Source organism: Cicer arietinum, chromosome 1, assembly GCF_000331145.2.
Source record: "Cicer arietinum cultivar CDC Frontier isolate Library 1 chromosome 1, Cicar.CDCFrontier_v2.0, whole genome shotgun sequence".
NCBI lineage: Eukaryota > Viridiplantae > Streptophyta > Magnoliopsida > Fabales > Fabaceae > Cicer > Cicer arietinum.
Genome location: NC_021160.2, coordinates 42,409,660 through 42,435,573, shown reverse-complemented (window position 1 = coordinate 42,435,573; position 25,914 = coordinate 42,409,660). Strand labels below are relative to the sequence as shown.

General features: G+C 29.5%; 1 protein-coding gene across 1 annotated transcript; it reads right to left on the bottom strand.

Moving 5' to 3' along the window:
* Positions 1–5,054: 5,054 nt before the first annotated feature.
* LOC101502919 (uncharacterized) lies at positions 5,055–15,725 on the bottom strand. Its single transcript, XM_012712472.3, has 4 exons — positions 15,354–15,725; positions 11,671–11,835; positions 9,501–9,567; positions 5,055–5,314 (listed from the first exon to the last, which is right to left on the bottom strand). Exons 1-3 carry the CDS (start codon positions 15,616–15,618, stop codon positions 9,539–9,541), a joined length of 459 nt encoding a protein of 152 aa, XP_012567926.1. The 5' UTR covers positions 15,619–15,725; the 3' UTR covers positions 5,055–5,314; positions 9,501–9,538.
* Between the last annotated feature and the right edge of the window lie 10,189 nt (positions 15,726–25,914).

Here is a 25,914-nt window from a genome sequence, read left to right as displayed (position 1 = left end):
CTATGTTCCAACAATCCCCATTTGAATTTAAAAAAGTGTTTCTAAAATAGCGTCAAACACTTCTATAAGATTGTGCATAAACAAATGTTTCTCACGGCTTGAACCTTTGTATAGTAAGTTTCAAATTCAACAAGAGTGACTCGTAGTCTTGAAATATATCTCTGACATCAAACCTACACACAACCTTTTCATATGGTGTATTCTTAAAAGGTCGTTCACTAATAGCCCTACACATTTATCTTAGTATAGTGAACACTCTTGGAATTCTGCCTCAAAATTCCATAGGAAGCAGTCTCACTTCCACACTCACATAAGTGAGTCTATCAAATGTAGTTAGGTACTCCACTCCACATAGAGTATATATCTCATTAAGAGTTTCTATTACCTCATCCTTTCGTTGCTTCAAGAATCATGCTTCTCTAAAATATAATAGTATTTTCATCTCATATCACTACACGACTTGTTATTACCCATTGAACCTAATTATTGGAATCTCCAGTCTTTTAGGTCGGGTTACCAAAATTAGTGACTCTATAAGCATTAGTCTCATCCTTTTGGATGTATTTAAGACTTTCTCTCTAGCTAACCTTTTCGTCAAATGATTTGCTAAATTCTCAACATTGCGTACACGATCCCCTATAACATCTCCTTTAGAAAGTTATTCTCTAATAGTATTGTGCTTACGAAGTAGTTTTGTCTTTTACCATTGTATTAATGGTTCTCAATATTTGCAATATCTGCAGTACTACCGTAGTGGATCAAAACAACTTATATAGGTTTATTCGATAAAGGGATCTCAATTAGCAAGCATCTCAACTAGCTCGTTTCTTCTCTAACAGTAGCTAGTTTTATCATTTTAGACTTCATAGTGGATTGAGCCAGTATTGTATGTTTCTTCGATTTCCAAGATACATCACCCTCGACTATACTTAAAATATAGCCATTGGTTGTTTTGGTGTCATGTTATTAGGTGTTCCAATTGCAATCACTGTATCCTTCAAGGACGATAGGAAATCTTTGATAATGTAATTTGAGACTCATGTTCTTTTTAAGGTATCACATGACTCTTTCGATAGCGTGTCAATGCTCCATGCTAGGTCTAGTGGTAAAGCTGCACAACAGTCTCACGATGTAGGCAATGTCGAGTCTAATACAATTAGTGGCATACCTGAGGCTGCCAATGATGTTTGCATATTCAGTTTCGCTAGCACATTCACCAGTGTTCTTAAAAAGTTTCACACTTGGATCGTATGATGTGCAAGTAAGTTTAGAGTCAAAGTATTTATATTTCTTTAGGATCTTTTCAACATAGTGAAATTGATCCAAAGAAATTCCATTTTCTAACCTAATAATCTTAATTCCTAAGATTACACTCGCTTATTTGAGGTTTTTCATATCAAAGTTGTTACACAACAATGATTTTACAATATTTACAGCATGAATATTTGAATCAAATATGAGTAGGTTTTCTATATAGAGATATATGATAGTGCAAATGCTTCAGCACAAGAAACCACTCATAGTGGTATTAAGACTATTAAAAAATCAAAAGAACTACGATACAAAACCGCTATAAAATATCGAATGGACAACGGTACAAAACCGTTCTAAAATATTGAAGGGACATAAAGAAAAGGAAGAAGTGGCTCGGAAATAAGTCGAGCATAATAGAAAATGGAGAAAAAAGAAAGTTGAGAAATACATTTAACTTTAGTGTACTTTTCACAAGAGTTTGAAACTCATTATATAACGATAGAAGCAAACTCAAATGTTTTCTATCCAATGTGTGACTTTAATATTTATAGAGTTGAAAAATACTTAATATATGAGATTTGTCCAATGTGAGACTTCAACAATTTTTAAATTTACGCACTAACGTAATCTATGTTCCAACAAATCTCTTTTGCTTTAGATGTGGCATGGAGGAGGGAAACACTAACCGTGTTAGGAGGGATTTTTTGTGGATACAAAAAAGGTTTGGTTTCACTTACCTTTGAATGTTCAATATGAGAATAGTTCTACTTCTTTCATCCGTTGGTTGACTCTCCTTCATGTTTTTCCTTTATGTTTTGGCCTTTGGTATGCTTGCATCATATCATGTTTTGATAAGAAGCATTTTCCCGTAGATGATATTGCTCCCAAAACATGGTGTGCAATTGAAGATCATAAGTCAATTTTAAACACATGTGTGCTAGCTACCCTTTTCCCATCTCTGTCTTCTTGGAATCCCCCTCTAGAATGTATTATAAGATTAATGAATAATATTTGAGATATTAGAGTTGTAATTTGATATGTTGATGGCTTTGTACCAGTTGTGGCTACATGGTCTATTACAACATTTCCTGATTTTGACATTACCTTTGTTGCAGCTAATTTAGTTGTTAATTTGATGAAACTTCTATCACATCTTGCTAAAAGCACTTGTTAGCATTTGTCATTTCCTTTTTCATCAAAATAAAAGTAAGAATATTTGATAATTACCATCCATGCATACTACTACTCCTATGTATTAAAAAGAATACTACTGCTTTTCACATAAATTCTATTCAATCAATATTTATTTAATTTGTGTATGAAGAAAAACTTCGGAACAAATGGACTATTAGTATAAAAAGAGAGGAGTATCTTACTAATATTTCTTAGGAGTTTTCACGATAATGTATAAACCCACAAAATTGGTTACTATACTAATTCAATTTGCATTGTAATTCAACTCAATTAAGTTTAGGTTCAACGTGAAATAATTGGCTTGAACTATAAAATATTCGATTCGAATAACAGATTAGTTATTTTGAACCCGCAAAATCAATTCATTAACGTTAGACCTAAAAAGAATACTATTATCTTTCCCATAAATTCTATTCAACCAATAATTTATTTAATTTTAATTTGTGTGCGAAAAAAACCTTAAGAATAAATGCACAATTAATATAAAAAGAGAGCAGGATATTACTAATATTTATGAGGGATTTTCACGAATACATATAAATCCACGAAATCGGCCACCATACTAATTGAATTTACATTGTAACTCAATCCAATTAAGTTTAGGTCTAACGTGAAATAATCGGCATGAACCCTAAAATACTTGGTTCACATAATAAATTTGTCATTTTAAATCTCTGCAAAATCAATTCATTAACGTGACAATTTTTTTATTTGTATTATTTTATTATTGATAAATAATCACATTTTACTTGTTGGATTTAATTTGAGATTTATTATCTATTTAGTTGTTTTGTGTGCTTTGTTGATAAATTTTAAATATTAAATTATTTAAATATTAAATAATATATTACGATAAAATTTTATGATTTTTATAATGTTAAATTATTAAAAACTAAGAACTTAATCCAACATAATCAATTAATGACTGAGTTGGATATATTTTAGTTTGACGAAAAAATCATTAAATAAGAATCAATTTAATCTAAATATTAATCGATTTAATCAAAACCCATTAAAAGATCAGGTACACCCTAAACCTAAGCCTTTGCGAAACCAAAACCTAACCAAGCTAGGCAGTCATTGAAACAACTAGTCATCTTATCGTCCCTTCCCTAGTCCCTAGTCATGTACATATTTTTAATGTTTTTTAAGTGCAAATTTTGATGCATATATTTTGATATGATATGGATATGGGTGTGGTGTTTGACCAGTCTTATGTGGGTACTCCATTCATTATACATTGGATTTTATGACACGTGGAATGGATGCACCTACCAACACCATCACAATTTCTGTCCTTTCATTTTGCAAAGCGTTGTGTGGCTACTGACTAGTAGTGTCGCATACCCTCAAAATAATTTCCTAAAATCCAAATAAACCCCGGATTCTTGCTGCTAATTAATTGGCAATTAATTCATGAAAAGAAAATGGGAATTAATTCATATAGAACATAGTTGTCTGTAAATTCCATGCATTAACAAGCATGAGTTTAATTTTATAAAAGGCAATCATTACTAATAATTTAACATAGTAACTTATTAACGATGGAGATGTTTTTTACATTAAATTCAACATATATGTAAGAAGTGTTTAAAATTTAAAATATGACACGACTTAATAAAAATATATATAAAAAATAGAGATGTATAATTTTTTAATTAATATATAACTATAATCACCACCACAATTTACAAAATATAATTTGAAGAAAATAAAAGTTGTAGGAATTTTTGCCTAAACAAAAATATATTTTAACATCCTTCCTTGATACATAAGCTATAACCAGAAATATGAAATGGGGTTAGCGTGTCAAGGCTTATTTTTGTTTGTGGGAGAAGAGAAGATTTTTTTTCTTCCATACTGTCAAAAATATATTTATTTTTTAAAAAAATAATAAATAAATTCACACATAATAATTTTGACATTTTTAACCATTGGTTACAGTCTTACTAATTCAAAACTGTGTGTTTTAATAATCTATTAGAAAAAACATGTCAAAAGTTCTTTAAAAAAGTTTTAAAATCGTAATGAATATGTATATGTATCCAGATTGCACCCTAAATGTATTTCAGTGTCCTATCAAGATTGCACTCTAAATGAATATGTATCCTATCAAAAATTCTTCAATAGTGTATTTCATCGTGTCCTGTCAAGATTGCACCCTAAATGAATATGTATCCACAAAATATCTCAAATGGATTTGTATACATATTTTTGAAAAGACAATAAAAGTTTAGACATTTCTAGGATACTTATCCTAAAATATCTTAGAAGAATTTTAAATATATTCAAAACTATTTTTTTGAAATAATTTAAATAATTCGAATACTGATAAGTATTTAGAAGTATCTTACAAATGTTGGTGTAAATGCTCTAAAACTAAAGAGACATTTGACATTATATATTCAATTAAAATTTTAAGTCATTAGGTATATAATTAACCTATTTTATATATTCAATATTTAATTAATTTATAATTAATATAGGATTAACAATTCACACTTAAATTTACAAATTCCTCTCATTAAATGAGTCTTTTATATCTATACTTCCATCAACATTACACCCAAAAGAACATACCTCCTGTCTATACTATTAAAAAAAAATTTAACATAAAAATATAATATATCAAATATCGTTTCTCCATTAGATGAACTTAATTATGATACCACACTTTGAAGAGTCAAGAGAACCAAAACAACAAATTAAATACTTATAAGTTATAATACTACAAATATCATATAAATCAATAAGTTGTTCAATAACTTAATGATTTGTCTTGTACTGTTCTATTGAGTACTTTCTCTTTTACAAATTCAACATATTTTAATACTCTTTTATCTTGTCAAGTTCATGTGTTCCCCTTCTGCATCGAGTATTGAAAATAGATTGTTAAAATGCGTCCTACCAGTGCATTACGTAAAAAAGGTACTAACTTTGAAAGTTCAAAATACAAACAAATCTCAACTATTTTTTTAATCACATTTAATATGTTTTTCTTTAAATATTTTAAAATTAATTAATTAAGAATTTGATATACTAAAAAAATTATTCTCGTAAAAAATGAAAGATATGAATTTAAATTCCATATTTCATCATGCAATGCAATTACAACTTTCAATCGTTTAATTTTATTTTATGTCGTGTAATTAACAGAGTAAAATTAATCATATAATTTAGACATTTCAATCTGAAATGAACGTCAAATATACAAAATTGCATGTATTTGAATTACATAGAATTGTGATCCAAAAAATAGTTTGAACAATTGAAATACATTTATCAAAAAATTAAAATTGAAAAATACTAACAAGTGTCATTTTTTAAAGACAGTTGTTAGACATCTAAATATAAAAATATTAAATTAAAAATTGTATATTTAATAAATGTCCTTTGCTATTTATTAGGCTTTCAAATTTTTTTATAATATAATAAAATGAAGTTAAATTTTTTTTAGTTGAATATATTTTTAATCTTTACAAAATTAAAATCTTTTAAGTTTAATTCATAAATTTTTTAATTTATTTCTGGTATCTATATTGATTTTATAGAAATTTTTTAAGAATTAAAAATATTACTCATTTTACAAAAAAAAAATATTTCAAAATAGAGACTAAAAGTAAATAAATTTTTTTAAAATCTAAAAACATTGAACATATTTTTATAGAGACTAAAATTTATTTTATTCTTTTTTTAATTATTAAAATTATATATTTTTTATTAAGACTTAATTTTTTCTAAAATATATTTTTTTTATTAAAACCTTTTTTAAAATTAATATGACTGTAAAATATTTAAAAGAGATCTATTTGATTGTCTGCAACAACCATATTTTTTTATTTATATTCAAAATGCATGAAACATGGTTGTTTTGGTCAGTGAGCTCAACTTTGTCATTACTTTCTCTTCACTTTACTTTATATAGGTTTGAGGAAACGTACAATCATTTCTATCTTGTGAGGTAAATCGTCTGAAAAGCAACCCTCAGGTTATTTAATGAAGACAACTAAAAGTCTATAAGAGATTCTAAACTAGCCACATAGAAGGGAACCCAGTTGAATTAATTACTAAAAATATATTGGTGTGTTGGGTTGTAGTTAAAGCATGATCTTGTTGATTTGATTTTCTGTGTCTTATAAAAGAAAAAAAATCAATTTGTTTCTTGATGAATAATGAGAGAGAGCCTGCAAAAGACTGAGGGGAGTTTTGGGGCATCAAAGAAAGAACGTGCTTATGTACAGTTCAGCCTCTGCATAGATTCCCCCTCATCCAATCCCTTTAATCTCTCTCTCTGATCTCACTATCTCTATGTATATATGGAGTGGGTCAGTGCACAAAAAGGGATGAAAAAGGGAGAGTGTTCTCATGCCAAAATGCTAACGGCTAAGAAAAGGTAGTGTTGGAATGTGGAATGAGTGAGTAACATAAAAGTAACAAATAGTAATTTATCAATAGTAAAGTGAAGCTAAATAGAAAATGAATTATGATTAAACTAATCGATTATATACAATTAAATCTCTAGTCCTAGAAATATTCAGAAGCTTACAAGTAATTTATAAGTAAATATGTCAAATTGGTCTATTTTTAATACTTTTACCCAAAATGGTCCCTAAAAAATTACCAATGCGTATCAAATTAATGCTCAACTTTGCTAAATGCTAGTCAGATGATAACATGTGACAATGACTGACAATTTCATTTTTTTGTTGTCAATTTCTTAATTTTAGAAACTAACATGATTGCATACTATAACCCTATAATTTCAAAAATCAAAATAGGTATCACTCAACATGTGCATTAACTAGACCAAATACTTTTCAAAAACATTTAGACCTATAACTTGAGCTAAGATATGGCTGACTTAGGAAAATATCTCTGTAGTCATCATCATCATCATCTACATAACAGTGTTTTCTTATAAGGTTCAAGGCTGGCTAGGGGGATGGATGAATGTTTTAGAAATAGAATAATGCTATGCCTGTGAGGGTACGTACTACATACAGTGTGGGGGCTTAGAGTTCACATTCACAGTATCAATATGAGCTGGACTGGGAAGTATCATTTGTTGTTGTTATGTTAGAAAGAGTGTCATAAACTGCAATGGGTTTTGTGTTCATTTGGAATTTAGTACTGTCATCAAAACAGCTTTTTTACGGTTTACTGTAGCTCAACCAGAAGGGTTGGAGCTTTGATCTCAATATAGCATTTCCATTTTTATTTTAATTTTCCTTTCTTGAGTTGTACAACAAAACGACAAACAGCAAACCACTAAGATTTGGAAATGGTTGGGGAAAATTTGCTTGTGTCACCAAATCGTTCCAATCTTTGGCGTTTTTGTATATATACACACAATTACAACTAGGACTTCATCTATTATTATGAGATTATTATATCAGCCAAATCGTGAACCCAAAGTGAGATCTACCCTTTGTTTGAACTGGAAAATAAAGTGAAAGTAAAGAAGGTAAAAATAAAAAAAGTTGATGGTATGAAAGTGAGTTGATTTTCTAATTGTTTGATAGGACTCAAAGTGGATCTAAATGAAAATAAAATATTCTCTTTTCATATTTTATCGAGTAGAAAGTAAAAGAAAAATAAAGCGTATATTTATAAAATGAAACAAATGACCATTGTTATTTCTTATCAAAGATTTATTCAAAAAAGAGAAGAATTCATAAAAATAGTGTTTGACCAATTAGAAACCGACCATACATGGGAAGAGTTGGTGATTATGAGTTGTGAGTGTATGTGATGACAGATATAATTCTTCTCTTACAAAAAATATATATCGTAAAAATTAGCATTTTCTACAATAAGTATATCCTCAAATAAGAATTGTGTGATAAAAAGATGCTGATAAAATTGAAAAATAGACCGACAAACTTTGTCCCGGTGACATTACTCTCTAAAATGGAAGAAGAGCATAACTATAGAAGACACGCCACTTTTCTAGTGCATGTTTGGGTTCCCGTTGAGATTGGTAAAATTGCTGTGATTCACCGTGATTTTGTCGATGAAACTGAACATAGGCTAAAAAATTTTACCCACCATAATAGCATTTCAAACAAAGGAAGTGTATTAATTTTTGAGTTTTTCATCCATCCTCCTATCTTCTACCCTTCTCCCCATCCAAACACAACACTAAAGTTAAATTTCTTTTTAAAGAATCAGTAACATTTAGAAACGTTTTTTGGACCTACAGTCATTGTTTCATTGGCCTATGACTAGAACGGGGAGTTGGGTGGACCCAAGAGTTTGATTTAATGGAACTGGGTTGCACACAAATTTTCAGAAGTTCCAGAAAAAATGAATGGGCCGATTTACTACCAACCAACCAACAAGGAATGCTACTTTAGATGGAGCTAGGGTTATGTAGCCCCACGGTGCTGTGGGTTCCTGTTTTTCTAATTTCTGCTAGTATGCCGAATATAGGGTAGCTCCTTGTTGATATACATTGAAAACCATAAATTTGAGAAGAAAAAAAACCCATAAGTTTGAGATATGAAATTACCCCCCTTGGTCTCAAAATATAAATAAAAATCGATTAAATAAAATGTATTTAGTTCAAAATTTAGACTAAATACATCAACTTTCTTTAACTCATTTTTGCCTATATTCTGAGACCGATGAGTACTTTAGAAAACTGTTAGAGATGGCAGAACTTATATATCCATAAAATTACAAGTTTTTTTGTTGCAACAAATTGATTTTTTTTCATTGCAATGATGTTTTAAATTTACAAATCCATGAAATTACAACGTTTTTTGTTGAAATAAATTGATTGTTTTTCACAGCAATGAAGTCTTAAATTTACAACCAGAATTCAGCGGTATTTTTTTAAAAAAACAAATTAAGTGATAATCAAAAGTAACCTAAATACAACTAGTAACTGGATGCAAAATTCTAAGCCCTTAAGTGGTACCCCATCCATAAATTATAAACAAAAATTGGTCAAAGAAAGTTGATGTATATGATCCAAATTTATGTTAACCTGAAGAATTAAATTTAAGAGGTCAAGGGTAAAATGCATGATAGTGAATCTTGAAACGTACATATGGAAAATATGGAAGTTGATTGAGGTGACGCCAGTTCACCCAGAACCTTCGGTGGCTGCTTTCTCTGCAAAATTATAAATAAAACAATGAACAAAAAATGGTTTAAGTATGCAAATTACTAATCAAATCAATGAAAACTATGATTAAAATGATCGTGCATATTTTCAAATAATTGGGTATGATACAAGCATCTTATCATCGTTACAAATCAGTGTCCTAACTTGTACATTCTTTAACAGCACTGTATATCCAACTAATAACCATTGTAATAGGCTAATGGCAAATAGGATCACTATTTCACCAGCTTGTTAGAAAATATCTAATGCATGCTTGATTCTCTTGTCATCTACAAAGGCATAGCATACACTTGGCAAGTTATAGATATTCTAAATCAGAGTGCTATGTGCTTTTTGGTTTTCTGATCAGTTTGTCATGTAGTAAATCCTAACTGCATGGAATATACCTCAAGTCGTTTGATTCTCATTACTGTTAGAATCATATCTTAGACACTTTAACTAATAGGGTGTCATAATCTTCTGAGGCCCTACCAGCATATGTGGCTGTTTTTGGTTTTGGATTTGGTGAGCCAAAATCCATTTGAAGAAACATTTACTTTGGCCACTGCATAGCATGTTAGACATTATTGAGCCAAACTTGATTTTAACTCCGTAAAATTTAAAGCAACAATTTGTTTCTTTTGTAGTGAGTAAATATTATATTACTGTTTCAAAAATATAAACTGAAAAGTCAAATCTTTCTTGGTCATTATATATCGAATTATCTAAAAGTGATTTTTGTTAGTACTTAGTACCAACTAAATAATATTCATCAGGTCAAAATTAATTGACTGAAGTTCACTTGGAAACAAAACCAAGTTTGCATTTTGCAAACTCTAGCACAAGCATTTTGCAAACTCTAGCACAAGCACAAGCATTTTGCAAACTCTAGCACAAGCTTCTGGCCAACCTGATAAGACAATTATTTTGATATGCACTTATGCAGTATGCCAGCTAGAGTGATTGATCCTAGTGTTTTCTACTCGTGGGAAGTGCATGTGGGTTCAAGAGTTTCCTTAAAGGAGAAAACACAATTGTTGATCACTGACTAGTGAAAAAAGTTGCCTAGGTACTTTCTCCAGAGGGAAATCAATAAGGTCACATGTTGGCTAAGAAGAGAAGTCCCTGAAATTGTACATGGTGATGCACTGATGCATTCAGCTAATTAGCATGAATGTGATGGAAGACATGAATTATAAATTTTAATTATAGCACAAAATACAGTGTTCCAGGAGTATTTGTGTGGAATGGAGTATATAATAATTAATTTGGTAGAGCAGACACTCATAGTATGAAGTTTCAATGTAGTTGAATAGCTCATAAACCCAGAAGCTTTTATTCTTGAGCAACTTGGTCGTACCACAGAAGTACTAATGAGACAGCTAGTTGAGATGATACAAGCAAATAACAATCAGACTCATAAAAATGTCACTTGCAAAGAAAAAGAACAGATATGCCGTTAAATACAGCACTAGAATAAATTTAAAATCATTTCACCAGAGTCACTTGCCCACAGTTAGCAAAAAGGGAGAAAATTATAATAGATCCGCTCAAGTAATTGTAAGAGAGGGCAGAAACAAATGGTAGTTAGTTATAGGCAGTTATTTATTTTATTAGCAGTTACTGTTTTTATAATTAATAATAACTAGTAGCAGTTACTAAGTTAGTTAGTTATTGTTAATGTTTAGGCAGAAAAGTGGTATTTGGAAGGGAGAGACCAAGCTCTCGAGACCCAAGACTCTCAAATTTCTTGGGAACCTATTGTGTAAACCTATTCTACCATCAATAAAAGTTGTTTATTCTCTTAAAATATTTATGTTTGGTACCGGTTTCTATCGGTAATCAGCTATATGCCATAGTTTTAGACTTTTTTCTTTATAAATATGCAACAGTGACTAATTATTTAATCTAGAACTGTCAGGTATAGATCAATCACAAAACAGGTATGACAGTTGATCAAAGTAAATTTAATTTTCCATTGCAAGAGTAATAAAACTGTGTAATGACTAAACAGAGACCATCGGAAGGGGAGGGGGAGAATTTCCAACACTAGCAGTTAGTAATTATTAGAAAATAACTATAAGATTAAGCCTTTGGAGACATGTTTATACCATGAGTAGTCCCAATAGACATGATGCGGTCTATATTATCAATCCGTCCTTGTATGGATTTTAGAAGTGAATTGAGGGATAAAACTCTTTTCCTAACACTGGATATCTTGGCAGCATGCTGCATTATGAATGGCAAAGGTGCATCTTCGAGCAACTGATCAAGTTCTGCCCAAAAAAGACAAATTTCAGGTTACAAAGCTTAGACCTAGAGTATTTTAAAATTACGATATCCTGGAATTATAGGAGAACTTTAGCATGAGGCATTCACATTAAGCAAAACTGAAATTATAGCAAGTTAAAAAGACAACCCATATTAGCACACTACAGCAGCAAGTTTGACAGGCAAATTAAGACTTCAACTGGGAACAGATCGGCAGAGAACAGTGTTTTTATCATCAAGCAGACAACTGGAAATCTTAGGTGCCATTCGGGGTGGTGGTGAGCTTTTGATTTATGGTTTTGAAAGTCAATTTCGAAACCAAAACCTATTCGGGTAAAATGGAGCTAGGTTGATTTTATACTTAATTTCAAAACAGTTTTTTCCTAAAACTCAACCCAAAAAATAGGTTTTCTGTTATGCCTTTTTGTTAGTTCAGTTATGTTAGTTAGTGTAGGCTAGTTTCTATTACTGAACCTGTTCTCTATATATAAAGAGAATGAATTTAGCTGTAGGTTTTATCTTTTGCTTTGTGTTAGTTTGGACTGGAATATTTCCAGTTGAAGAGAGTAGCCTCTCTTCTGTACCTTTTTATTCATTTGTGATAAATAAGACTACAGAAACAAATAAACTCCCTTTCTGGATAAGAAATTATCCAGAAACCTAACAGTTCTTGTATTTTTAGATAAAATAGTTAAAACAAGTTGGTGGTTCAAATTAATATTCACTCTTCCTAGCTAGTAACTCCCAAACCAGGAGGCTAAGATGAGGACCCTGATAGACTCACAAAAAAGAGGGATCAATGAAACAATAAAATGATAGATGAAATGGGGATTTATTGATTTATGGAAGAAGGGAAAATTCTGTTAAAATGTATAAACCAGAGCAGAGCTCCTCCACAGAAAATAATATTTTCCTAATACGACGATAACAATGATGTTCATAACCAATGCTGCACTACCCTCCTCCATTTATTCCCCTCTGTGTAACTGAAATTCCTAGAACGCAGAGAGTTCTCCCGCCATGTCATTAATAGAATGATTCTTCTCTTTTTTACCCTTGCAAACATACACTCTCCACACAGCAGGTTTGGGCCTTTCACTAATCTTAGGCCCGATAGTTCTATCAGACCCTCATAGAACTTGCCCGTGTGGACCATATAACTTACTAGCATAACTTATTCCCATATATGAATCTTTATGAGGGTTAAACTAAAGGTATCATACAAAATTAATACCAGAGCCATTAACTGCAAAAGCCAATTTAAAACTCCCAATAATTGAATCAGGCAGCACCACATTGCGAAAGCTTCTTCCAAGTTGAGAGAATTATATAATTATTTCCAGCTTTTTATTTCATAGGGTTAAACATTCTTATAAAGGAAAAGAAAGGGAAGAGCAGCTTTACTTATTTAACCTTAAATTAGCAATAATAAGGTTACCAAATCTATAAGAAAGCAAAGACTACAAATGTTACTTGCCCAATGATTCATCAACTCTCTTTTCCACTTCACTTTCTATCAAGGAAATCCATATTCAAATGCTTGTGAGGAGAACAAAACCTCCAAAAACAGAAATCAAAACCTTCCTGGTACACCTCAAGTCACGAATTCTTTCCAGTATACTATAGAATAAGTAATAACATCTTATATCATCTTTTTAAGCTTTTTCTTAGTTTTTAAAATACAAAACTAAGAAATTGACTACAGCCATAGATGGTGAATTGTAAGCAAGTAACCTATAACCTACCAACTTTACCCACCCAGAGCTTGGGTTTGAATTTTTTCCAAAGCATCTGGTACAAAAAAAATAGATGTTAGTAGCACATGCAAAGTAGTGGGACTGATTGTTTCTCTGTTGATCTCATAGCAAAACCTTACTACTGTTAGTACGACTACAGAAATTGATATTCCTTTGTTAGGCCTATTGAGTATATACTGTCCATTGGTTCAGTAGTAGGTTAAACTGAATAGTTTCAATGTTACTACCTACTTCACCAGTTTATAGAGTAGCACTCATAGTAACTCTTTGCAGTAACAAGAAAAACAAACCTAGAAAATCTTGGTCCTGATGGCCTGTCTATGCACATGTAAATTCATTGGAGACTTGGAACCATATAGGATAAAGATAAACATCTCAAGAAGTACTTGGGGAAAAATAAATATTAAAAAAATGGTGCAATATGAGGGTTATTTGAAGTCTGAACAACAACTTCTTGTATAAATTAAAGTTAATTTCTATATTGTTATTTTTTCAGAAATTATCTCATTTAACTAAACTTCCATACAAATATTATGAACTTATAAGGACTTTTCAGCAAGGGAAGAACCATGAAATTATTTAATTGAGTAGCTCCTAAAGTTGGCTTTAGATTATTTTGGCAACTTCATATAATATCTATTATTATCCAAAATAAACTACATCAAACGGTTGTCTAGCCTACATTCAGAATCAAACTTCGTCAGAAACCATAACACAACTCGTCCTTCAGAACTAAACATGGTAAAAGTTCCTACATGGCAAAGGGCCCATTACCCTTTCGGCTCAGTAAGGTAGCACCAGCCTGACTAGAATCACTATAGAAAATTTGAGGAGCGCTACTTTTCACCTCTTGCATTTCTAAAAAACCACACATACTTCTAGAATTGTACTTCCGAACAGCATAATTTGTTCAGAAGTACATCCCAACACATATTGGGAGGTGGGGAAAGTATGTTTCCAGGCCCTTCTAAAAGGTGTTCCTTTGAGAAAGATAAACATGGGAAAGAGATCATGACCTTTAGAAGGGACATCCTAACTTTCAGCTTGATAGGATAATTGTAGTCCTAAACTCAACACCATTTATCACAGGTATGTGCACTATAAGGAGGCAACACCATTCATCACAGGTATGTGCACTATCTAACTCATAAAACGGGGTCTCTGCAGCTATTTGAATTAAAATCAAACGGCTACGCTTAAATTGAATTAAACTACATTGCAAAATCTAAACCAAATCGGACAGCTGAAAGAAATACATTTCCTCTTAAACTCTCACTGACTTGAGTGTTGGTGTGCTTTTGCAGTTATCTACCACCACACACCATCGTGAACAAAAAACTTTTGGATTTCGGACATAGCATTACTAATTAATAATATAAATACAACAACAAATTCCTGCAATATTAATGGACTAAATCATATTAATGGACATATCAATATTTCGTACATAACATAGCAATACTAATTTTACACTAACATCCAATAAGAAACGCTATAAAATAGGCCGGCAAAATTATTTTACATTGCCCGACATAACCATTAAAACTCATTAATAACGACACAATGAAGATAACAGGAAAAACAAAAATCTACTTGCAAGTTGCAATACAAGACATATAATATAAATTGAGTCTAATTTTGGTATTCGATAATACAATCAAGCATTAAAAATATTTCAAAACCAAATAACACAACAGTTAATTTTGAAATTACGCATAATGTTATACAATTAGTAACGGAAGAAAAAATGAGTATGCAAAAAATACCTCCTGTAAGACGATCAATAGAGGAAGAGAGATGGTTTTGGCTCATGAGAGTTTGTTGAGCTCTGAAATCGAAATCCCTAATGACGGTGGAGAGGATCGAGGACAATCCTTTCGCCAATAAATCGGAGCTCTTCGTTAGGGAATCGCCGGAGTTATCGGTTTCAGAACTGTTATCGCCGGCGCGAGAACTCGAAGGTTCCGTTTGAACGAAGACGGTGTCGTTTTCATCCGGTGAAGTGTAGTGAGTGTTAGTTGAGGTTTCCATTGTCGTTTGGTTCAGTTGTTCAGCGCGTTTAAGGATTACGGTGGGAGTAGTTTCACGACGGAAGTGATGGTGGTAAACTATCGTTTTAATTACTAGTAAAAGATTTTTTTTTTCATTCATTTTGTAGCCAATATTTTTCTTTTTTATTACTTTTATTATAGACTATTAATGAAATAAATTATATATAAAACGAAAGAAAATTATAATTTCTAGCGTTATATATTAAAAAATAGATCTAACACAAGAAAAGATTGGTATATTACTTGAACAAAAAAATTGGCATTGTCATCAAACTTTAGCATCATATACTAAAACATGAATCTAACACAAAAGAAAATAATAGGTACATTATTATTTCAAAAAAAAAAAATAGTATTGTCGTCAAATTAGACTAAAAAATGAGTACATCTATTTGTTTCTTTTAGAGAATAACTAAATGGTTGTAGAATCAATTTCAGAAATAACACTACGAAAATTTTTATCACGAATCAATGAAACACGATTGTAAAAAGTTCATATTTCATGAAATAAAAAAGTTATTTTGCAATATAAACTACTTCGTCATTATGGTTGTGAAAGATTCTCCCACAAGTCGATGAGTTATCGATGTGGATGTAAACGTCATCAATGCTCATATTTGTAACCTGCACACAAGTTTAATCCATGCTTCTTCATTAGGCCCACCATAATCATGGGTTAAGACCTATAAGATAAACAAGATGAAGACCCAAGTCAAAGTCATCATCATTGTCGTAGTTCTGAGGAAGGTTTTGTGAGTCAGAATAAGACATCGTGATGATTAAAGTTTCAAATAAGATAAATTTAGAGATATTTAAAACACTTGGAGAATGTAGAGAAAAGATAGAGTCAACAAGAAGAATAATACAAAAGATTGCAATATAAGAAATTTAAGTTAAGCTAAGGCAATTTATAGTAGATGATTAACGATGAGGAACGAGTTAAATGTCTTGATTTATCAAAGAAAATCCAACTACTTTTCATCCATTCATAGACTGAGAAGGGTTTGCAATGACTAGTTTTATGTTTTATAGTACAATAAGTATATATATTCATGTGGTGATTGCTATTTGTGTCGTATCATCTATCAGCACATTACAATAGCTAATATAAGGTAAGGAGAATTTGTTTACACCAAAAAATTATAAGTTACTAGTCGAGCACAACAAGCAGTCAAATTTAGTATGGTTGAATTCTTCTTAGTCGAATTTTAGGTTATTCAACAATCGAATACTAGTTAAACGAGTCTTAGTTCCACAAAGATTTACAATGGTCGTGTGGTTTTTAGAGACAATTTAAACACGTGATAAATAACAAATTTGCATCATTTAGGTTCAATGTTTATAGCCTCACTAAGCATGAATGATTATATTTAGGAAGAGGCGACGTGAGAAAAAAGTGCACATGAGGTTAATCGAAACAAAGTTACCGCGAAAATAAAGGAATACATGTCATCTTAGGGTTAGCCAAACGAAGTAGAGTTAAGGTGATATTTGTAGGTCATGGTACATTGGTTAATAGAATGGGTTTTGCCTATAAATACTTCATGTACTTTTTATAAATTTATTTTTACATTATTTTATCTATTTATCTTTTGACTTATTATACTTATGCACTTTTAACTTATATATCGTAATATATTCTTAGATTATATATGATCCATTTCAAGCATAATTATGGCCACATGAAAATCTTACAAAGGTTTTTTACTCTCATGTACTTAATATTAAATACATTTAATACTAAAGTTATTAAGTGCATATTTTTTCCTTGATTTCATAGTCATTATTGATTTTTCTTAATTTCACATTTAATATATTTATTTCTTACAAAAATAATTATCCTTGATTTCACATTTCATTTCTTCATTCATCCATAAATTAAATGAAGAAAATCATAGTTTCAATCTTAAAATAACTAAAAACTACATAATTTGCATAGAAAAAAACAAACTATATAATTTCCCTAAAAAAGAAAAACAAACTATACAATTATTATTTACACTATATCCTAACTAAATGCATCAATTTGTACTAGCAAATTAAATAATTTTCTACAGTCAGATTTTCATTTAAAAAAAAAAATGATTTGAGTTGTAGCATTTTTACTACCGCGTAAAAAATTATATACTGTAAATATACATTTGTACTACAATTTGAAATTAATTTTTGTTAATATTTTTCCCCAAAATAAGAACCTAAACATTTGATGTCAAGTGTCTTTTTGTGTGAAATTGGGCTTCTCAAACTTTTAAGCACGATAGCTTCAATTTACTGATAGTTTTTTAACCCTAAATTTCAAACCTGACATATGTACCAAAAGAATTGAATATTTTATATAAATCACCGTGAATTTTCATGGAATAAATAAATATTGTTTTAATTTTAAAAATGTACAATTTTAATATAACACATGGTACATAGTATTGACTATTAAAACATTGATATATTATAATTCATTTACTTTTAAAATAGTTTTTTACATTTTTTTTTTGTATATTCTTACTCTTTATATATTAATGAAAGTCGATAACTCTTGATTGTCACTTTTGCCTAAATTATGTTCTCAAAATAATTAAACTCACAAAAAGAAAAGAAGATGATTGTGAGTCATGAATCCAACTTCAAATTAATTGAAAGTTCAACGAATAATTAGTGATGAATAGTTTTACGATTTATAATTTACAAAAATATTGTTTTTTCAAAATTGTATATTTTATAACTTAATTATTTTGTGTTTTATAGATATTTTTATAATCCTTCATGTATATGGTGTGTGACATAATTTACGGTGATTTGTATAAATTATATAATGTATTATATATATATATATATATATATATATTTCAACTAAGATAATTTTAGTTAAGCACAGTCAATGATTATCTCTACTTAGATAATAATTGTTAAAATGTTTAAAAGTACATCTATACTCTTGGAAGAATACATAGACAAAAGCAATAAATAAGGTTGAATCATATTTTTTTTGGGCAGGGTTCGTTTATTTATTTTTAATGGAAATACGTAATAACGTAAACGATTCACTTATGCCAGCAATAACAATGAGTCATTTGGAAGACCACATAATCAGGTCCATTGGAATAGTAATTTTCAAATAATAGACATGAATATATTTAAGTAAATTAATAAATTTAAAGAGAAGCAAGTAATTGAATAATAAATTTATTTTTATTACTTAAATGACACTTAAGTATTCGTATAAATTTTTGTTTCGTCAAATCAAGTGTTAAAATGTTCTTTATTCTAATTTTACTTTTTATAGCTTAAATATTAAAGATAAATAAAATTGCTATTACAAAAAACAATTACATGACTCATATAATCTATGATTTAATTTGGTATCCATGGTATTTCATCTTGTATCTTTTATCTTCGAATTTACATGTTGACAATTCTTCAAATTCGTTGATTTTAACGACTGTAGTACCATTTGATTTGCATACACAAAAAATAAAATATATAAACTAAAACATAAATTTGAATTTTAAAGAAATTGAAAAAATTCATTTGCATAACTGTTGCATATTAGATTGATCATAAGTAAAATACCAATTATTGACATTTAACAATAAATTTAAAGTTGAAATGCAACCTTTGAGAATTTCAAAAAGACTAAAGCGATATCCATAGAAACATGGTCAATGAAGTCCATACAAAATTGAAAGCAAACAACCATAAATTTATAACATTCATAAATAAAAATTGATAGAAATTCAATGTATGGAATATGAATCCAACGGTTCAAAAATGGCAAAGCTCAGCCAAAATAAAGGCTCTCATAGTTTAATTGAAAATAAAATAACAAACTAAAAAACAAACAAAGACATAATATGAAGCATGATTCTCAATCCTTCTCAATTTTGATATTTTTCAATTTCTCCGACTCCATCATTGTAATCAACAACTTCCATGAAACCTATTTTAATAAGGCTACAATCATCATAATCAAGTGTAACATGTATAGAGACAAATTTCCGGACTTGACATTTGTCCACAATGGCTTCTTCTTCAAATTTGGGCATCAGATCCTTCATTACACCACCTTCTACATCATTGTCAAGTACAATAGCAACTTTAATCACAAATTGCCAAAACTAGGAACTAATACATATTGATTTAGACAAGTAAAATAATTTATAAAAAGGTAAAAGAATATAATCCACCTCACCAACAACAAATATCAATTATTTTATAATATTCAAGTTGCCTCAAAGTTTTTTGATACAAAATGAGTTTTTAAAATTTGAGTTCACATTATTTTTTACATCTATCTTAAACAGCAATGGTTTTTCAACCAAATCTCTAATTAGTTTTCAAACAGTATCATATTTTGGATCCCAATAGAAGATAGTACTGGTGCATTTTTTTATATTTTTTTATGGTATTTGGAACAAGAAATTTCCCCTGAAAGTTTCTATATTGATTTTGAGACTCTTAATAAACAAGTTAGCGACAAAAGATAACTTGACAAGGTGTGGTGTTCTTAATGTCAATCTTTATCTTGTGTTGATGGATGCGGTAAAGATGAAAATTCTAATCATTCATTTTTTTAGTTTGCATTTTTTGGAAGTGTTTGGAATTCAAATTTAAGGGCATTGGATATTCCATGTGTGTTATCAAATGTTGCTTCAACTCATGCTCAATAACTTTGTAACATTTATTTGTTTTCCAATCCCTCAAAAGAAAGCCTTCAAATCGTATGGTTGGCATATGTTGGGTTCAATTGGAAATGACACGATAATAGGATTTTTAATCTCAATGAGTCAAATGCGACGTGTATTGTGGAAAAGATAAAGATATAATCTTAGTGGTGATTTAAATTGAAGTGTTCATACTTTAACTATGATCTAAGTCTATGATTGACAAATTTTTTACATTGCTTTTAATTTTTATCCTCGTTTTGAAGTAGCTACAATTTGTAATTGGTTGGACTATGGGTGTTTATGGTTTTTGTGGGTTATTGGAAGTAGTTTTTTTTGTAGTGTTTTGTGTTACCACATTTGGGTAGATGATAGAGTGTATTTGTTCATTTATTTATCTTGGTGCATCTTGTGCTTGAATAATATATTAATATATTTTAGTTTATTCAAAACAAATATTCACATTATTGTTAAAAAAAATTAATCTAGATCTTCAAAATAAACATAACCAAAATACGTTAATGGCAAATGTTGAAGATAAAATAAAGTTGAGAAAATATACTCACTTCATTCATTTTATCAAGCAAGTTTAGCCATGATTTGTTTGTCAATAAAACTCTATCATAATCAAATATAATAAAGCTAGCAAATCATTGTCATCATTGATCCTGACTTTGATACGAGACAACGTAATGAAGTTAATTGACATCAATAATAGTGTAAGGAATAGATAAATTAACATAAATGAGTTTTTTTGTTATATACACACAATTTTTCAACATGTCTTCTACATTTTGGGCCCAAAAAGCTTTTTGATTTGTGGTATGGAGCATTATTCTAATACATTTTGTTCTATATGCTTCATAGATAGAGGCAACACTAAAAGAACAATTGTACACAATTCTCTCACGAATTTTAGTTTCATATAAAAAAATTAGAGTTTTTTTGTACTATTGCTTGATTTATTTTCACCCTAAAAAAATGAAACAGTAATTTGTTAAATTAATAAGATAACAAATCCAATTTGTGTATAATTTAAAGCTTTAATTTATGAAAGAAAGAACTAAATCTTCTCATCAATCCATACAACAACAAAATCTTATGACTCTTTTCCTAGAGAAATTGAAGCAACAAAATCTAGTTTTTTTTTATATTTAATAGAAAAAACGAAAAGTTGTGTATACATAATAACTCTTCATCATATGCATATTTTTTTTATTATTTTTAGTCTTATTTATCTTTAATCATTAGTTAATTTATCTTAAACCCAACTCCATTTGCTTGTACAATCTATCTCTTTTACGCTGCAATGCGCCTGGGGCGTGCGACACGCAAAATAATATATTAAAAATACATTTTTCTCACTTCGTAGGCATCTTTTTGACTATTGGGAAGTTTGGAAACTTGTGACATAGAAGAAACACTCAAAGACGATGGTTTCTAACAACATTGAAGGAGTTTTATCAAGAATCATTCATGAATACTTCTTGTAATTCTTCTTTAATCTCTATCTGTAAGTACAGAAGTGCGCCTAAGAGTGGGGGTGAATTTGATGTTTAGAAATTTTCTTGTTTTTAGAGATTTAGTGTTTAATTTTTCTGATTTAAGATAGTGTATGAAAAAGATGAATGACAGAAAAATAAAGAACACAAAGATATTATTCTGGTTCCCCTTATAACCAAGGGTACATCCAGTCCTCTTGCATACCACAAGAGATTTTCCACTATTGTTAGAATAAGTACAAGTCTCACCCTAGGACCTTTGTTACAAACTCCTAACAATCACCCTAAGATTGCACACCACTATCTTAGTTTACAAAACTTGAAGAAAGAACACCACTTTCCTCAATTTACAACACTTGAAGAAAGTACACCACTTTCTTCAATTTACAACACTTGAATGGTTTAAGAATATTGATTTTGACTTAGATCAAGATATAATAGGTGATGTACAATGATAACAATCCAATATAATTTCAAGTACACTAGAGAACTTTTTTCAATGATATGAAAATGTAAAATCTGTACTTGAAATATAAAAGTGAAACTTTGAATAAATTAAAACATTTTAGAAAGTTTGTTCAAGGTTTGGTTGTAGGATTGGTTATGTTTGATCTGAAGTTATGATGTATTTATACTCCATAAACATCTCTTCAAATTCGTGGTTATTGATCCAAGAGGTTTGATGAAGAAATGCAATGATCCGAAACCATTTCAGAATTGAAAAATTGCATTGTTTCCAGGTGTATTCGACTACAGCTTGTGTGTAGTCGAATACACATCCTTTTAATGTTCAATTTTATTTGAATTTTGAAGCTTGTATTCGAATACACATTCTTGTATTCGAATACAGATGTTTGAAGATGTTCAGTTTTAGCTACTGACTTGTATGTATTCGACTACAACATGTTGTATTCGAACACAACATTGTATTTTGCCAAAAATATTATTTTCAAATATTATTTATATATTTTTACTTTTTGAAAATCCTTTTGATGCATATGCTAAAATAAAAGGTTCTCATGTGCATTTGAAATATACGAATATTAGATTGCATCATGTACCTTTACATTATAAAACTTCTAGCATATTTGATCATAGTTGTCTTTGATGTTTGACTTCTTTTTGAGCTTGCAACTTGATCACTTTCCTTGGTCTTTGGCTTCATCAAAAACATGTATTTTACACTATCATTTATATCTTTGTCAGAAGTAACTAAACTTTATTTGTTAGGGGTAAGAGAAACAAGTCGAAACCCTTATTTTTCTAATTGAATTTCTAGTTATATGAATGAGTTTATTGAATTATTTTTCTCATCTATGTGCTTAATGTTTTTTATCGTTTGATCAACTTTAAAGTGTTCTACGATTCGTATTTTGAAACGAAAGTAGACTTTACGAATGCTTGAGATGATAAATTCATGATATTGTAGTTTAGGTATAAATATAGGTCATGAAACCAATTAAATTTGTTGCAAATGTAGTAGTTTAAAAAGAAAACTCTTGTAGCGTAAAACTTAATTCTAATCTTAAATTCACTAAATAATTAGGGGTTACTTTGGAATTAAAGGTTCTGTCACAAAGACATTAGAGCAAGAATAATAAAAAGAATTCGGTAACAATTCAATAAAAGAATTAGTTATTGGGATTAAATTATACATAAAGGTTGGATTCGAAGTGAAACTCATCCCTAACATTTTTCTTATAATAAATGATAAATGTTATTACTTTTGTAAATTTTAAAAAATTATTTTAATCAATTCAAAAACTTTTTGTTCAATTTTAGTAATTAAATACAATTCAATAGTAAAACGCAATTTTTGAGTTCGACACTCATTACTACTGTTTTATTATTACTTGCAATGATTTAGTACACTTGCTAAAACACTATCAATAAAATAAACAAAAATTCATAGGGAAGATATGTATAAAACGAGATGATATGAATCATATTTATAATCAACAAACCCTATATAAGTGGGATGATTCAAAATTGTGAATAAAAATTAATTTATATTTTTCCTAAATTGAGATATTGTATACGAATCTTAAAATACAAAACAGTAATTTAAATATTGTCCAAACAACTCAAACATTTACTTCAACAATCCATGTTTTTTGAAAGTGTTGTTATCTTAAAATACGAATCTTATTATACAACACTTTTATAATAAGTGTTGTCTAATGTTCAATCTTTATAAAATACTTTTCGTAAAAAATATTGTCCAAACAAAGATTCATTATGGTATTCTCTTGTTTTTTAACAATGGATGTTTCTTTGTTATTATGAATGCGAGTTTTAATTGTCCAGGTGAAACACTCATAATCAAATATAATTTTTTTAGCAGAATCAAATATAATTTGAACTATGCAAATAAAAACAGTATTTATGAAACATTGATCATTATGAAATATCTATTATAATTTAAGCCTTAAACTTTACATCTTATATAAGCATGGTTGATGAATGAACTCAAAACATAAGCATAGAAAAAACATACATAATAAAAACCGGTAAACTTGTTTGGATTCAATTAAAGAGAACATCGTAAATTTACAATTAAATTGCTAATGGGCCAAATAAAATAAGCAATTTTGTCAAAACCCTAGAATAACAAAAACAAAAACAACAACTTCATCGTTATGTCTCTTCTCATTCTTACATTTCTTTTCCTTTCCATGACGACGATTCATCCTCAACCTTTACAACAAGAACGACAAATTATTGGTTCTATTGTTGATGTCAAGGTTCTAGTGAACTCTTTCAACAATGTTGCTTCTAATGCAAATTCTAGAAGTGGTTCAAGTCGTGGTAAAGATCGCAGATCTAGTCAGGGTAGAGGTGGAGATCCTCAACGACAATGTACTTTTTGCAACAAGCTAGGATACATTGTTGATCATTGTTATTTTAAACATGTTTTTTCGCCTGATGATGATTATGTGGCTACTTCTAACGGTCATAGTTCTCCTAAATCCAATCCATGTTATGGTAATGTCTCTCAATTCACTACTGGTCAAATTAATCAACTCAAACATTTACTTCAACAATCTGCTTCTTCTTTTGGAAATCAATCTCAACCTACAAATCAAATTTATCAAATTGCTGGAATTTCCTCTAATCAACAAAATTCTGTTTTAGGTAATATCTCTCTTGACTATTGGATTCTTGACACTGGTGCTACTGACCATGTCACTTGTAATTCCAAATAATTTATTACGTTTCATGAAATTAAACCAATTCATGTTACATCGTTAAATGTAAATACTATTATGGCCACACATTCAAGAACTATATAATTAACAAATGAATTTAAACTTTTCAATGTTTTATGCATTCCTTATTTTACCTTGAATATTATTTTCGTTCAACAATTAATTACTTCTTTGATTTGTAAATTAGCTTTTGTTGACTCTCAATGTCAGAATTAGGACCCAACATCCAAAATGATTGAGCATGCTAAGCTTTTGAATGATTGATATCATCTAAAACAACCTATTAATGATGTCAAATATTATGTATTGTATTCTTTAAATTCTAGAACGTCATATGCTACTTTTGATCTCTGGCATCTTAGATTAGGACACCCTTCTAATAATATTCTTACTCATATTTGTAAATATTTTTCATACGTGAGTTTCAATTCAAATAAAATTTGTGATTCTTGTTATCTCACCAAACAATCTAGATTACCCTTTCATGCTAGTAATACTATTTTTAATAACACTTTTGATTTGATTCATATGAATATTTGGGGACCTTTGTCCCGTTCTTTTATTCATGGTCATAAATATTTTCTAACTATTGTTGATGATTGTACTAGACACGTTTAGATTTATCTTATGAAAGCTAAATTTGAAACTCGAAAGTTAATGCATGATTTTGTTGTTTTAAGTAAAAATCAGTTTGACAAAGTTATTATGACTAATCATAGTGTTGAGTTCTTGTATCCTGAATTTTATGCAAAATTTCAAATTCTACATCAAACATCATGTGTTGAAACCCTACAATAAAACTATGTTGTGGAAAGAAAATATAGACATATTTTTAATGTTACTAGATGCTTGCTTTTTCATGTTAATCTTCCAAAAATATTTTGGTCTTTTGCTGTCAAACATGCCA